Raw genomic sequence first — 15,000 nt, 5'->3', positions numbered from 1 at the left:
ACACAAAAGTCTAACATTTTTGGCTACATACATTAACACAATAAATTTGAAATGAAGCGAACAAGATGTGTTTTAACTGCAGACTGTCAGCTTCAATTTTAGGGTATTTGCTTGTATTGCTTGATTTTCTCACTGTTTTGTAAAAAACAATGTTTAGTGGAATTAAGTTGCATATAAGTGTAATTTAGGGGATCTAACTATATTTAAAACATTTTTATCAAATCTATCAATCAGTCAACAGGTCTATTTCACAAATATGGTGATGGAAAGTGGAATAGGGGAGCATTGTTTCCAATCGCTGTTTCTATAGACCAATTACCATGTTTGTAAACATTCAGGATGCGCGCGCAAGAAGGTGGCAGAAAGCAACCGGGAGCCCTAGCATTTACAGCGAGGGAATGACATCAGATGCGGTGCAGAGTTTGTTGTTGTCTTAGAAATAAGATAAATTACTTACATATTATATATATTATTTACATAATGCTTACAGCATAATATAACAGCTCGTCGCCCAGTGACAAGCACAGTGATTTAGCAAAATTAACGTTAAAGTGAGCGGCGTTCGTCTGACAGCTCCCTTTGCGATAGCACCCATCTAATGGATATTGGATAAGACGAAGTGACTGAGCATCCAGCCCGAAATATACAATCTCAATGAAGCTCCGAGTGATTTTACAAGAGAGAAGTTAAAGGTCTACAAGTCTTTGGATGCCAACAATGATGTTCTTTGTGGTCATGTGCAATAAATATTGCTCCATGATGACCAGATTCAAGAGCTAAACATCGAGATTCCGCCTAGCCAAAGACAAGGAAACAAGACGGAGCTAACGTTATACAAGGCCTGGGTAATTAATCACCAACACGCAAAATGACTGCATTCTGACAGTGAACTTCACCTGTACAGCAGGGTATGTGAACCTACACATAGAGGTAAAGTTGGTTTTATATTTGCACATTCAGACTTTCTCCTTAATAATATACGTTAATTTCATAAAAATATTATTTGCAAACTCTAAATAGCAAAATCATATTAGCAGCAGCCAATGACTATCAAAGTACAACATTGTTCACAGTCAAATAAACAGTGTTAATGATGTTTTCAAGTCACACTTGCAGGTTATTTCAGACCGAATATTCAAAGTGTCGTGGTAAACAATATAGGGAGTTTGTCACAAGTTGTCACTGAATGAATGTGTGAATATAAAACTAAGTTTACCTTAATACACAACGTAACTTTCACGTTTCATTCTTAGCATTCAGTGTCAGCAGTTTAATTAACCACATGTAACTGTTTTTGCTGAAATCATTTCTGCAATCAAAAACGAGTGATGTGTATGATTCAGCATAGCGTGAACTGACCTGATATGACATGAGAACTGCAGAGTCCAGCATTTCTATTTAGCTCCTCACTTCATTCAGCTCCTATTTAGCCAAAGACATCTGCAGTCGGTATTAAAGCAGTGTGTTGTGTATGGTAAAAGTTAAGTTTTCCATTTTTGGACTCGAATTCGGCATCCTACCGCAAAACACGACATCTTTCCTATTGTAGCCTGCCTGTTTTTTGCAACCCTGGACCCGTGTGACGTCACTGTGACATAGGTTGGTAATTGGTCTATAGCCATTCATTATGATTTTAGGAAGTACTGTATATTAGTAATATTATAATAAGAGTGCAACACGGTGGCTCAGTGGTAAGCACTGTCACTTCACAGCAAGAAAGTCGCTGGTTGGAGTCCCAGCTGGGCCAGTTAGCATTACTGTGTGGAGTTTGGATGTTCTCCTCGTGTATGTGTGGGTTCTCTCCAGGTGCTCCAGTTTCACTCACAGCCTGAAGACATGCTCTATAGGTGAATTGGATTAACATGTGAGAAATGTGCCATTAAGGGTGCTTTCACACTTGCCTTATTTAGTTCGATTGAATCGCACTAAAGTTCGATTTTCCTTTTGGTGCGGTTCATTTGGGCAGTTGTGAATGCAGCAATCGTACTTGAGTGCGCACCAAAAGCGGACCAAAAAAGCGTACCGAGACCACCTCTTCAAGCAGGTCTCGGTACGCTTTTTTGGTCCGCTTTTGGTGCGCACTCGAGTACGATTGCTGCATTCACGACTTCCCAAATGAACTGCACCAAAAGGAAAAACGAACTCTAGTGCGATTCAATCGAACTAAATAAGGTTCATAAGCTTTCAAACTAACCCTGGAGCGATTAGTTTGTGGTGAGAATATGATTCGTACTAAAACAGTCCAACCGCAAAAAGTACTGCTCCTTTTGGACTTATTCAGCTGCCCTAGGCTGATGCGCTGTGCATTATGGGTTATGGAGGAAAAATATTTGTTGACAGCGCTTTACCAACAGAGAGAGAGAGAGAGAGAGAGAGAGAGGGGGGAAATCATTACCTGATGGATCGTTGGTAATATTTCCGCAAGATGACCATGTCGCAGTTTAGCTAAAATAATTCACGCCTCCTGCTGAAGTGACGAGCGATGCATTAAACACTGTTTTCCAGCCGCGGCCGTGCTTCATTCTCGAAATGTATAGTTTGTCTAAAGCAGGGATACATTCTGTCAGCGCAGTTGTCCCTTCATAGTTAAAAGCGACATTTTGTGTCTGCCGGTTTTGTTTACCTGCGGGAGTTCATTGGTATTTTTCCGCACGTGAATTCTGACCAATCAATAAGCAGTTTAGGAACTATGTTCAACAACATCTTTCCAATGAGAGATGTGGATTTTGTCAGATGAGTGCATTTTGGTTCGTTTCAACTGGTTCGGACCAAAGCCAGCAGTGTGGTGTGAAAACGGCCCAAAGACGGCAGAAGATGCAACAATGTATCATTTATTACCCCCGGTGCGGACCAAATGAAGCGAACTACAGATGTGAAAGCACCTTAAGACTTTTCTTAGGGGGTTCATTTTTTGCTTTAAGGGATTTTGACTAAATCAGAATAATAAACAATATGAAGAATAACTTTTAATGAAAAACACACTAGTTTAACTTTTTTTCAGTGCAGTTAAATTTAGGAAATGCCAAATTCCTTTGGCTATTCAAGCTATTTCTGACGAAAATGTTTAGATTTTTATTTTTATTCATTTATCCACTTTCATGAGATTCCGAGTCTGAATGTTTTTATTTTTTTAAATGAAACCTCAAAAAACAAAGACTACTGGATTCTTTTTCCAATATAGCTTCCAAATCTCATTGGTGATTGAAAAATGTCAACATATTATATTTATTAAATGTGAGAGGTCCCATTAAGACTTCTCTGGAAGACTCTGTTGACTTCTAAACATATTTATCTGTACCCTCACTGGGGGGAAGTTTTCAGCAGAAAGTTATTCAATGAATATTTCAGTCTTTTTTAAGTATCAGAAGAATAATTTATGTGAAATATCACACATTATGTTGTTAGTGCTGTAGGAGTTTATATAAATACATATTTTCTATTTAAATATAAATCATAAAATGTAATTTATTCCTGTGATGGTAAAGCTTGTGTGTGTATGTGTTAAGATTGGATATGATCCAATTTCATTTAAATGTGTAATTTCTAATTATAAAAAGGAACATTACATGGTAAATGGTAGATCAAATGAAAAAGGCTTGTGTATAATTGTGATTTATATTTGAAAGATATGAGAATAAAAGATTGAGTGAAATGAGTTAAATTTCAGTATTTTCACCGTGTGAAGCTGTCACGTGACTACAGTAGGCTTAAAATATAGCGTCGCTTTTCTCTTTTTGATCTTGACAGCCTCAGTATTCATTCACTTACATTGTATGCAAATGAGCAGCCTGGACATTCTGCCTAACGTCTTCTTTTTTTGGTGCGTGTGTGTGTTTCACAGAAGAGTGAAAATCACACCAGTTTGAATGACATCTGAGATGACAATGAAACTTTCAGTGAAGTATTCTAAAATAAGAATTACATTTGGAGACGGCTCAGTGGTTAGCACTGTTGCTTCGCAGCAAGAAGGTCATTGGTTCAAGTCCGGCTGGGCCAGTTGGCATTTCTGTGTGGTTCCCTTTAAGTTCTCCAGATTCCCCCACAGTCCAAAGACATGCGCTATAGGTGAATTGGATTAACTAAATTGGCTGTAGTGTATTAGTGTGTGTGTGTGTGTGTGTGTGTGTGTGTGTGTGTGTGTGTGTGTGTGTGTGTGTGTGTGTGTGTGTGTGTGTGTGTGTGAGAGCATAAGGGTGTTTCCCAGCTCTGGGTTGCAGCTGGAAGGGCATTCACTGCATAAAACATATGCCAGAATAGTTGGCAGTTCATTCCACTGTCGCAACCTTTGAAATAGACATTAAGTCGAAGCAAAATAAATGAATTAATGAAGTAGTGATCTGCACCCTTGCGAATATTCTTGTTTCAGTGTTTTATTTGACATTCATAAGGAAACAGACACAAACCTTTCAGCATAGAGTTATTCAGTCTCTCTGACTTATTTTTATATCTCTAATTATGTTAACATCATCATTAATTTGCTAATCTTTGATTAATAATGACAGTTAATTTGCTTTCATTTAAATACTGGACAATTTCTGCAAGTTATAAGGAAAGTCATTTGTTTTAACATTGCAAATTCAAGATCTGATTTATACAAATTTAAAGGGGAATTAATTTAATAACAATGTCAACATAATTTGGGACTTAAAAAGAGGGTGGAAAGATAGAATTACCCAAATATACATTGTGTGAATCATGATGTTAATTCATATTTTGTTCATTAACTGTCTCATTTTTAGTCTTCAACTATAGTTACAGTAATTTGATTACAGTACATAACAGCAAGTTCCTAATTAAATTAATAATTACTATATTAATACTTTACTATATTTATAATATTAATGGTGGTAAATTGTAAGAATGCATGTGGTACTGGCCATTTTTCCAGTAAATAACTATAAAATTCTGGCAGTGTACTTCCTGTATTTGCAGTCTAAAAGATTAACGCACTAAGTAAAAGAAAACACGGAAGAGTGTCATGCAAACTACAACACTTTTTATTTCAACATAGGCTCATGGTTGATATGTAGCCCTGTAAACATTTTCGGAGAGCACTAATTGTGTAGCCAGAGAAATGTATGGCTGCATTTTGTCTTTAAAATGAAAGCTACAGGGCGTTATGACACCACTGACAGCTTCTGTTTCTTTTCACGCTACAAGTTGACCGCTTTTTTCCTCGTGGATGACTTTTCATTTGTTACCAGTTTGCCCAGTAGCTCGCCATGTATGTTGGCTGACAGAGAGGAGTGGGGGTTAAGTTCCGGCAGCGAACAGTTCCAGAAAGCAGGTTAAAACTAAAACAAAAGGCAAAAAATAAATCAAATAGTAAATAACAGAGCAAAAATGTTGTAATATCTGAAAACGTGGTAAAAATCAGGAGGTCACAGAGGGCTTTTGTTTTTTCTGGATTGCTTTTGAAAACACTATTGCTTGGGTTTAGAAAACGCGGTGGGCGCTGGTCAGTTGGTGCTTTTGAAAACACTATTGGTTGGGAAGCCGGTGGGTGGTGGCATCGGTCTTTCGGTTATTCAGTCGACACCAGCCTCTGGCGGATTTACGTGAGAAGAGCAGGTGCAAATGGCACTCGAGAGAGAGATTTGAGATCTGAAGCGTACACAGCGACCTCGGGTGGATTTGCAAAAAGAAAAACGGCAAAAAAAACGTACCTCCAGGTATGTATTTGGTGCTCTCCAGAAATGTATACTAGGGTACACATCGATAATGAGCCTGGGCTGTTTTATTTTGAGCTTTCTATGCAGCCTAATTTCTTAGAGTGACCCAAATTTTATATATATTTTTTGCCATAAATTTAGCAGCCTCATAAATTTAGTCTGCGGGCAAATAAATCCTGCAATCTGTGTTGAGTTTTTTCAGAAACGGGTGTCTTCTGCGTTTCGCTTTCGCTGCGCTCTTGAATAAGGTATTGCTGACAAATCAAATCCTGGAGGCCAGGTACAGTTAAGTGTACGCTGGCAGCACTCCAGAATGGCAAATGGAGGAAAGTTATGAGCTCAGTGGGTTTGTGGGTAATTGTGGCAACACCAGAGATGAGTGAGTGTCACAGTGTGAAACGCATTAGCGCAAGCCAACCCTGCTCTTTCTCTCTTTCTCTTTTCCAGCATCAGGGCACGAAGCTCGGACGACACGCGACGCCTGACGTGTCGAGCGAAAAACCCTGCTTCACCTCGAGCTCTGGAGACTGGCATGACCATGAAGGTTTACTGTAAGAATGTTGAATTATGTAGATTCACGCTCAATGTAGTGTTAATGCATAATTCCTCCTAATAATCAATCTTTAATTTTGATGTATGTATTTTTTATGTTTATGTGGTATGTGAAGTGCTAGTGGATCGGGTGTTTAAAATGTCAAAGCAGAGTCGAGTTAAATGGAGCACATGCTGTAAATAATGAAAATCTCCTTGAAGTTGTAGGTTTTCATATACAATGCAGTATACAATGCAGAGTTCATGGCCACTGCGGTGTAGTCATGTGTGCCTTTTTTATTTCAAATAATCATTTGAGTTGTTTTGGTATGAAAAAAATTTGCTTTTTCAGTTTGTGGTGGTACACTTAAAAACAACAAAATTCAGTAAAATGTATGGAAAAAAGATTGACAGCTGTTTTTTTACAGTATTTCACTAATAAAAAATTTTGTAAAGAAAGAAATTAATTTATTTTTTACAGTAAACTTTAAATTCATTAATTTATAGTGTTAATACACTAGTGTTTCGAAGTATTAACATCTACACATTGTACATTTGTCTCACAGACAAAAACACAAGCTTAAGCATATGTTGATGAAAAAGTCATATAATAAAAAAATGTTGACGTCAAACTTTTTTTCACAAGCAGAGAAACAAACTAATCTATAGAAAGTGATCAAGGTCGTTCCCACATCTACTAAACATCATCTTGGTAACACACAAAACATTTTAATCATGGAAAACACATAACTGATCAAAATTATATGTACAAAAACTCGAAGGTAAATAACTGATGGGGAAAAACTAAAAAGAACTATAGTAATGTCAACAAAAAGCAAAAAAAAAAAAAAAAAAGTGAATCCAGGTTGTTCTGAGAAAGTCAACTTGCACTTATTCACTGTATTTATTAAGTAAACTTAATTCTAGGCAGGTTGCGGGTTTTTACTGTAGCATTTTTACAGTTTTTTTACCACTGAAATCGATTTTTTTTTTACGTTGTAGCAACTACCAAGAGTACAACAAAAATCATTAAAGTCATCATAAAATACTATTATCTATCCATTTTTCTTTCACGATGAGCAAAAGGGATTTAATGATTAAATGTAATAAAATAAATGTAAAGGTATTGCAAGCAATTACAGATTATTTATTTATTTATTTATTTTTTGCCCCATTTTAAATTTCTTTCCATCACCTTCTTTCTTTAATGGTTTTGTACTTTAATGCTGCTTGCATAACATTTTTATGTAACAATATTAATTCAGGGTAAAAAAGCTGGTTAAGCTGGTTGTAGCTGGTTTAGGTGGGTCATTTTCCAACCTGGCTAGCTAAGACCAGACTGGTAATTTGCTGGGAACCAGCCTGGAAATGGCTAAAACTCTCTCTAAAACCAGCCTGGTCAACCAGCTAAAACTAGCCAACCAGCTTAAGGAATGTAGTATTTAGGTTTAGGCAAAATTAGGGATGTAAAATAAGATCATGCAGATTATGTACTTTATCACTACTAATAACAGCTCATATATCTTAACAATAGGCAGTAAATAAAAAAAAAAGTAAAATAAAAGTGAGAATTAGTACTTAAACTAAGGGTAAAAAAAGCATTAAGCATGATATTGGATTGGCCACCACAGAATCCTGAACCTAACCCTATTGAGAATCTTAAGGGATGCCCTGGAGAAAATATTTTTCGCAGTGTTCCGACTCTCCCATCATTAATACAAAATATTGTATTAACAATGTGTGCAACCCTGGATTGTGACATTGCAGAAGCATATTGAAACTACGCCACAGCAAATGGGAGCCATAGTTAAAGCTAAAGATGGTCTAACAAAACATTAGTGAGTGTGATTTTTTTTCAGGCATGCAGTAAAATGAAAATAAAAGCAAAACAGATAACTTTGGATGAGGTGCATAAGGAACATTACACACAGTGATAAGAATTGGTATATAAAGTAAAGGTAAAAAAAAGAAAAAAAATATTTTAAATAGAGTTAGAAATGCACAGTGAAATTTTGACTGGTCAAACAGGCTGGTTTTAGAGGGGTTTTGGCCATTCCAGGCTGGTTTCCATCCATTTCCAGCCTGGTTTTAGCTGGTCAGGCTCGGAGATGACCAGCTAAAACCAGCTTGGTCAGCCTAACCAGGCTTGTCAAGCTAGTTTTAGCTGGTTGAGGTTTGTCATTTTCCAACCTGACTAGCTAAGACCAGACTGTTAAATGGCTGGAAACCAGCCTGAAAATGGCCAAAACCCTCTCTAAAACCAGCCTGGTCAACCAGCTAAAACCAGCCAACCAGCTTAGGGAATGTAGTAGTTAGGTTTAGGCAGAATTAGGAATGTAAATTCCGAATATGCAGATTATGTACTTTATAACTACTTATAAACAGCCAATATCTTAAAAATAGGCAGTAAATAGAAGTTAGAATTAGTACTTAAACTAAAGGTAAAAATAACATTAGACATTAAATTAGATTGGCCATCACAGAGTCTAGAACTCAACCCTATTGAGAATCTTAGGGATGCCTTGGAAAAAATTCTAGCATTATTTATACAACATATCATATTAAAAATGTGTGCAACTCAGGATTGTGACATTGCCGAAGCCTATTAAAACTATGCCATGGTGAATGGGAGCCATAATCAAAGCTAAAGAGGTCAGACAAAGCATTAGAAAGTGTGACTTTTTATTATTATTATTATTTATTTATTTATTTATTTTTTGGCAGGAAGTGTGTTATCAGGTAAACACACGACTAATAACTGAGATAACTTCAGTTGAAAATCAAATAAAAACAAAACAGAATATTTTGGATGAGGCGCATAAGGAACATTTCACACAGTAGTGAAAAATGTTATTTATTCTAAAGGTAAAAAAAGAGCATGTTTTAAATTGGGTTCAAGATGTACTGTGACATTTTGCACAACATCTTCTTTTGTGAAATATTTTTTTGTGTGTGTGTGAGCCATCCCTTTAAGCTAATAATCGCAGGTTGCCATTTTATACCAAGCAGGGTTGTATCCCTTTACACATCGAGTAAAAAAAGTCGATCCAAATCAGTTTAGGGTGTCAAATTTGATCCCATATTTTCCATGTTAAGTATATTTTGTAAGCTTATCTTTCACATTATTGAAAACCAATGCAGCCTAATGCACAATTTAACTTCCAATGTGATATGATGCATTTCTCAGGCATGAGCTTCCACCGAAACGCCAATCACGTTTTTTTCTTCTCCTTCTGCGGACTAAATTTATGCCTTAAAACACTGCCCTCCCCTCTTAACTCACCCCAGCTCATGGTTCCATTACCGCCCAGCCAGTGCAATAAGTGCTAATGTAGCAGAACCGATGGCCAGAAACGCTGTCTTACTCAGCACGCCTGGCCCATCAAATCCAACTTTCTACTGCCCATTTTCATCTGCGGCAGATTGTGAGCAAGACGGCACTTTGTCATGGCAGACTCTCTCATCCCTCCGTCGAGCCTGCTCCAAACTGATTGGGGCAATAACAAAGAGCGGCCTGGTCCCATAATTTATTTTATGGCAAATGTATTATTCAGGAGCCCCTCTGTAATTTATTCATGTTCCACATTGCCTTATTACGGTTTAAACATCTGTTATTTTGGTTTATGGAGTGGTGCCAGTGTGTGGGTCGCTCTTTATACTTAATGGTTTCATCAAAGGGACAAGCGGTGTCTTCCCGCTGCACTGGCGTTAAATGTCCTCCATTTAACAATGTTGTACAGGACTAAAACAGAGTCTCGATGCTGTGATGCTCAAACTTGTGTTCGTCTTCTATTTCATCCCTCACACCCGGGCTCTAACATGAAAAGACGGCCGTCCTCACAGAACAAAGGCGAGATCTTTTGTTTTAATAATATTTTCCCTCCTCCTTGCGCATGAACCGTTCCTCTCTTCGTTTTTTCCGTCTTTTGAGAATTGCGTGCCGCTGCGAAGCCTTACATGTGAATGAATCAAACTTATGTCTATTGATGTCGTAACCCTTGGTTTCTCTTGTTGTTTTCCGTCACTCAGTTCCCCCACAGGCTCCGATGATCATGGGATTGGAAAACGAAGAGGTCAAAGCCGGCTCCTTTCTCAAAGTGGTATGCATGTCGTACGGGGGAAACCCTTTAGCCACTCTGCATTGGACTAAGGTGAGAGAAACAGAAGAAAGTAGTCCTCTGTCCCCTGTTCAAGCTAAAAGCAATTAGTTGACTTTACATTAAAAAAGAGAGTAGCTATTAAAGTAATTGAATTTTAAAGTACACAAAGTACATTCACTGGCCACTTTATTAGGTACACATTACGTGTACGGGGTTAAACCGCCTTCTGCCTTCAGAACTGCCTTAATTCCTTGTGGCAAAGATTCAACAAGGTACTGGAAAAATTCCACAAAGATTTTGGTCCATATTGACATGATAGCGTCACATTGCATCCATGATGTGAATCTTCCGTTCCACCACATCCCAAAGGTGTCTATTGGATTGAGATCTGGTGACTGTGGAGTCCATTTGAGTACAGTGAACTCATTGTCATGTTAAAGAAACCAGTCTGAGATGATTCGTGGTTTATGACATTATAATAATAATAATAATAATAATAAGAGTTAAGTCAATGGGTTTACTGGCTTTTTATGTTAAATCAACATAGTTGCTTTTAAGGCAACAAGTTTACTCATTTTTTTTTATTATTATTTTTTTTAATAAATAACTAATCACTTTTTACAGTGTACTTGGCTTTTATCCAATCCAAGTCCAAACAAGAACTTTGTTAGGTTTGCATCATAGATATATACACTAGATGTCGCCTGGCCTATTGTTGTCTATTGGACGGAATGCGTCAATATTGCCGCCATCTTGCTACAGGGTAGCGCTCCTTTGAATTGAATGCGGAACCAAGGTACAGTGGAGGACTGTGGCCATCCAAAGCCAGAGATATACACATATATCTGTGATCGGGAGTTTTCCTGGATGTCAGTGTGTAATTTTTTTTCTAATTACGAAAATTATAATTTTACATCACTTTTCTACATTGATGGATCAGTGACCGCACGGGCATTCCTGACAAAAAGCTTGTGTTTGTGTGTATGGAAATGTACTATTCACCCTCCCTGTTAAATTTAATCTAATCCGTGTCCTAGAAACACAGCTCCTCTCCTGCTTTCACTGCTCATACTGACGGAGGGAGCGATTCGTTTGTGAATTAATCTCCTGAGCGACTCTTTCACTAATGTTAGCCGACAATAATACAAGTTTCTGGCAGCGCAGCATCTCGTTGTCATATTTCTTTTGCATTGTTTGCTGATTTTATTCAACAAAACTAGCATAAGCTGAGTGTTTAGTGCGAGTTGGAGTTGCTTTGCCGTATGGTGAATGCAGTAAGTGACTGTATCATCAATAACGTTACCTGATTAGCACAAAAGTTCAGAACATTCAAAAACAGAAAAAAACTTAATATTACCTATGAAATGTTCTGCCTTTGTGCTTTGTTTTCTTTGTTTGCTCGTTACTACACCCGTAGACAGCGCTAAAGTCCCGCATCTTCACGTAATAACACTGTCTTGACTAGTGCGGTTGAATGACTCTTGTCCTGGTAGCACTGTACCAATGTGGCGGCGCTATTGATGCATGCTCAGGGTCCCTATGCGATATCTAGTGTATATATCTATGGGTTTGCATCATGTGGATCAGTAATACTTTGCAAAACTCCTAATAATTAAAGTGCAATTACACTGCCCATCCAAAAAAAAGTGATCATCATGGAATGCTGTTTACAGGTCCAAGCCACTACTCATTTGACTTGAGAAAATATTTGTTTATGAGCACTTTTTAGGCAATTGAATCTTAAATAAAATCTTGGTGTACTGCATCACAGACATCAATATTTTTACATAGTTTTTCCATTTCCACTGATGATTCTGTCATTACCCCCTCCCCTCAGGTTAAGAGTCTGGGGTTCATCTTCGACAGCACCCTTTCATTCACTGCACATGTTAATAATGTCACCCGGTCCTCCTATTTCCACCTTCGAAATATAAATCGTTTACGTCCTTCCCTCACACCTCATTCAGCTGCCATTCTTGTTCATAGTTTAGTCACATCCCGTTTAGATTACTGTAATTCCCTTCTGTTTGGCCTCCCTAAAAGAACTCTTCATAAATTACAACTGGTACAAAACGCTGCAGCCCGTATTATCACAAAAACCCCCTCTGTCTGTCACATCACACCCATTCTACAACAGCTTCACTGGCTTCCCATCTCTTTTAGAATTAACTATAAAATACTTCTTCTCACCTTTAAAGCCATTCACAATCTTGCTCCTCCATACCTTACTAATCTTGTTCATATCGCCACACCTTCTCGAACACTCAGGTCTTCTTCTTCCATTTACCTCACTGTTTCCTCTGTCCGCCTTGTCACCATGGGGAGCAGATCCTTCAGCCACTCTGCTCCTCAGCTTTGGAATTCCCTCCCTCCTGATCTCCGTAATTTAGACACTCTTTCACAATTTAAGTCCAGACTCAAAACACATCTGTTTAGAACAGCCTATTCTCTTTGACCTGATTGCATTTTTAAAGCTTGTATTGTATTCTATTGTTTATTGTGTTTTTATTTGAATTGATTTAAAACAAAATTACTATTAAATCTAAAATCCTTCATTTTCACTATCTGTAACTAAGCCATAAGATGACAGCAGCTGGGATTGTGTGAAAAAAGAGAGCCCGTCCGTGATACACTGATGACCTAAATAAATAATTGTACACAAAATATTGATTTGCCTTTTAATATTTTATTAGTTCACCAAACTGAAAGCGTTCAGAAAAACAGCTCTTAGCAAGTTTATATAGCTGATTTCAGTTCGATAAGATAAAAAGAAAACTTCTGAATATTTTTTAAGGAATAAACAAACCACAATTGACTAGTTTTACAGTGAGATGTGTAATAAATGATAGTCATACTTATTAGGTACAATAATCTAATTATTAGCATTGAGTTTTTTTTATTTGGTAATGTGTTTGTAAATGCTGAAATTAAAATAAACAAAAATGAAATAGTTTTCTCTGTGTGCAGTTTTTAATAATAAAAAATGTTTTTTTTTTGTTGTTGTTTTTTTTAATAAGTGGAACACCGCTAAATATTAATGAATGTATATGGGTCAAAGACGAAAACGGGGGTTTAAGTATCAAAAAAAAAAAAAAAACACAAGTGTATACAGCTTTTAACTATTTCCATATATTAAAATATCTTAATGTTTTGAGAATGTGTTTTTTTCTGAGCATGATAATGGCTCCATGATTTATAGAGAGACTATAATATTATGTGTAACAATAGTTTGTATGCCAAAAATCTTGTCAAAACAACAATAATTTGATGGCATATAAAAAGACTAAGGGACCACAGTTTTTATTTTTATTTTATATTACTAAATTACAAATGAATTACAAATAAATTTAATTTAAATAAAAAGTGACTCATTTTAAATAAATGTATAATATTACAATTGTGATATAGATATGGATAGATAAAGACAAACGGACGGATGGATGGATGGACAGATGGAATGGAATGGAAAACAGCCCAATGGACAGAAAAATGGATGGATGGATGGATGGATGGATGGATGGATGGATGGATGGATGGATGGATGGATGGACGGACGGAGGGATGGACGGACTGACAGACGGACGGACAGACAGAGACAAATTTATCAAAGTATGAACATAGATAAATGTGTGGAAAGATGATGGTCAATGGCCAAATAGGAGGATTGTGAATGGATGGGTGATATTCAATAGACTGGTGGACAGATGGATGGATGGATTGACCTCAATGAATGTGTGAATAGATGATGGTCAATGGCCAAATAGATGAATGGAGGATGGTGATTGGATGGGTGTTATTTACAGTTTTTCTCAGTCGCTTTGATGCATTTCTCACAAAAGTATTTATATTTGCACAACAGTTAATGCATTTCTCAAGACAAGTACTGTAGTCAATTGTGCACATCCTAGTAGCAGTTTCTCATTCCTTCCAATAAATTGGAGATGCTTTTGGACATGCATCAATTGTTTTCATACAACTCTCTGCTATTTATTACATTATGATTTGCTTTTGTCATGTCAGTCAAAATTAAATAAACTTGTAAATGCTGAGTAGTCATTGCATATAAAACTACAGTTTTTCTTGTTTGCTTTGATGCAGTTGTCAACTGAAACGCCACATTTTCAAAACAGTTAACACACAGGCCTAAACAGCGGCACTCATTGTCAAAATGAAACATTATGCTTGCAAAATGCACATACCGTGTCAAAACATTTAAAATATGCAACAAAAGCTAGTTTTACCTTCAAACAACACAACTTGCAAACAAGTATATGAACTCTTTCAATTATTCATTAGACAATGGACAACAAAAAACAAAATACAGAACTCAGTGTGAATTCTATTTGGGCTGTCAAATGGGCCTTTTTGCAAAGAATTGGATCCAGAATAAGAAATACTTTGATTAAACTTATATTAACTTCATGACATTTTTCAAACTGTGGCTGAAAACTAAAATACCGTAAAAAAAAATAAAAAAATAAAAATAAAAAAAGTAGCAGAAAGAAGCAGAAAAAAGACAAAAGTAATAAAATACTGTAAATATTAGAGAAAACACATGTAAACCAATATACAGTCAAATCTATTGGGAGTATAGGACATAGCCACTATTGACCTCTTCCATCCATGCTGGCACAGAACAACACAGACCTTCCACCGTTTTTAATGTTTGCAGACTGATTGCTAATTGAAGATTTGTG

General features: G+C 36.8%; 1 protein-coding gene across 12 annotated transcripts in view; it reads left to right on the top strand.

The window, feature by feature from the left end:
• Positions 1-15,000, top strand: part of nphs1 (NPHS1 adhesion molecule, nephrin) — a 483,647-nt gene that overhangs the window by 381,387 nt on the left and 87,260 nt on the right. For all 12 annotated transcript variants that reach the window (XR_012390576.1, XM_073923248.1, XM_073923252.1 and 9 more), the window contains 2 exon segments: positions 6,120-6,223; positions 10,233-10,354. Coding sequence is in view for 9 of the 12 variants with exons in the window: in XM_073923248.1 (XP_073779349.1) it covers positions 6,120-6,223; positions 10,233-10,354 (226 nt within the window). In the remaining 3 variants the exon portion in view is untranslated.

The sequence above is a fragment of the Danio rerio genome, chromosome 15 (assembly GCF_049306965.1).
Source record: "Danio rerio strain Tuebingen ecotype United States chromosome 15, GRCz12tu, whole genome shotgun sequence".
In the NCBI taxonomy this organism is placed as follows: domain Eukaryota; kingdom Metazoa; phylum Chordata; class Actinopteri; order Cypriniformes; family Danionidae; genus Danio; species Danio rerio.
The sequence above is the reverse complement of the archived record's forward strand: the minus strand, read 5'-3'. Positions and strand labels throughout refer to the sequence as shown.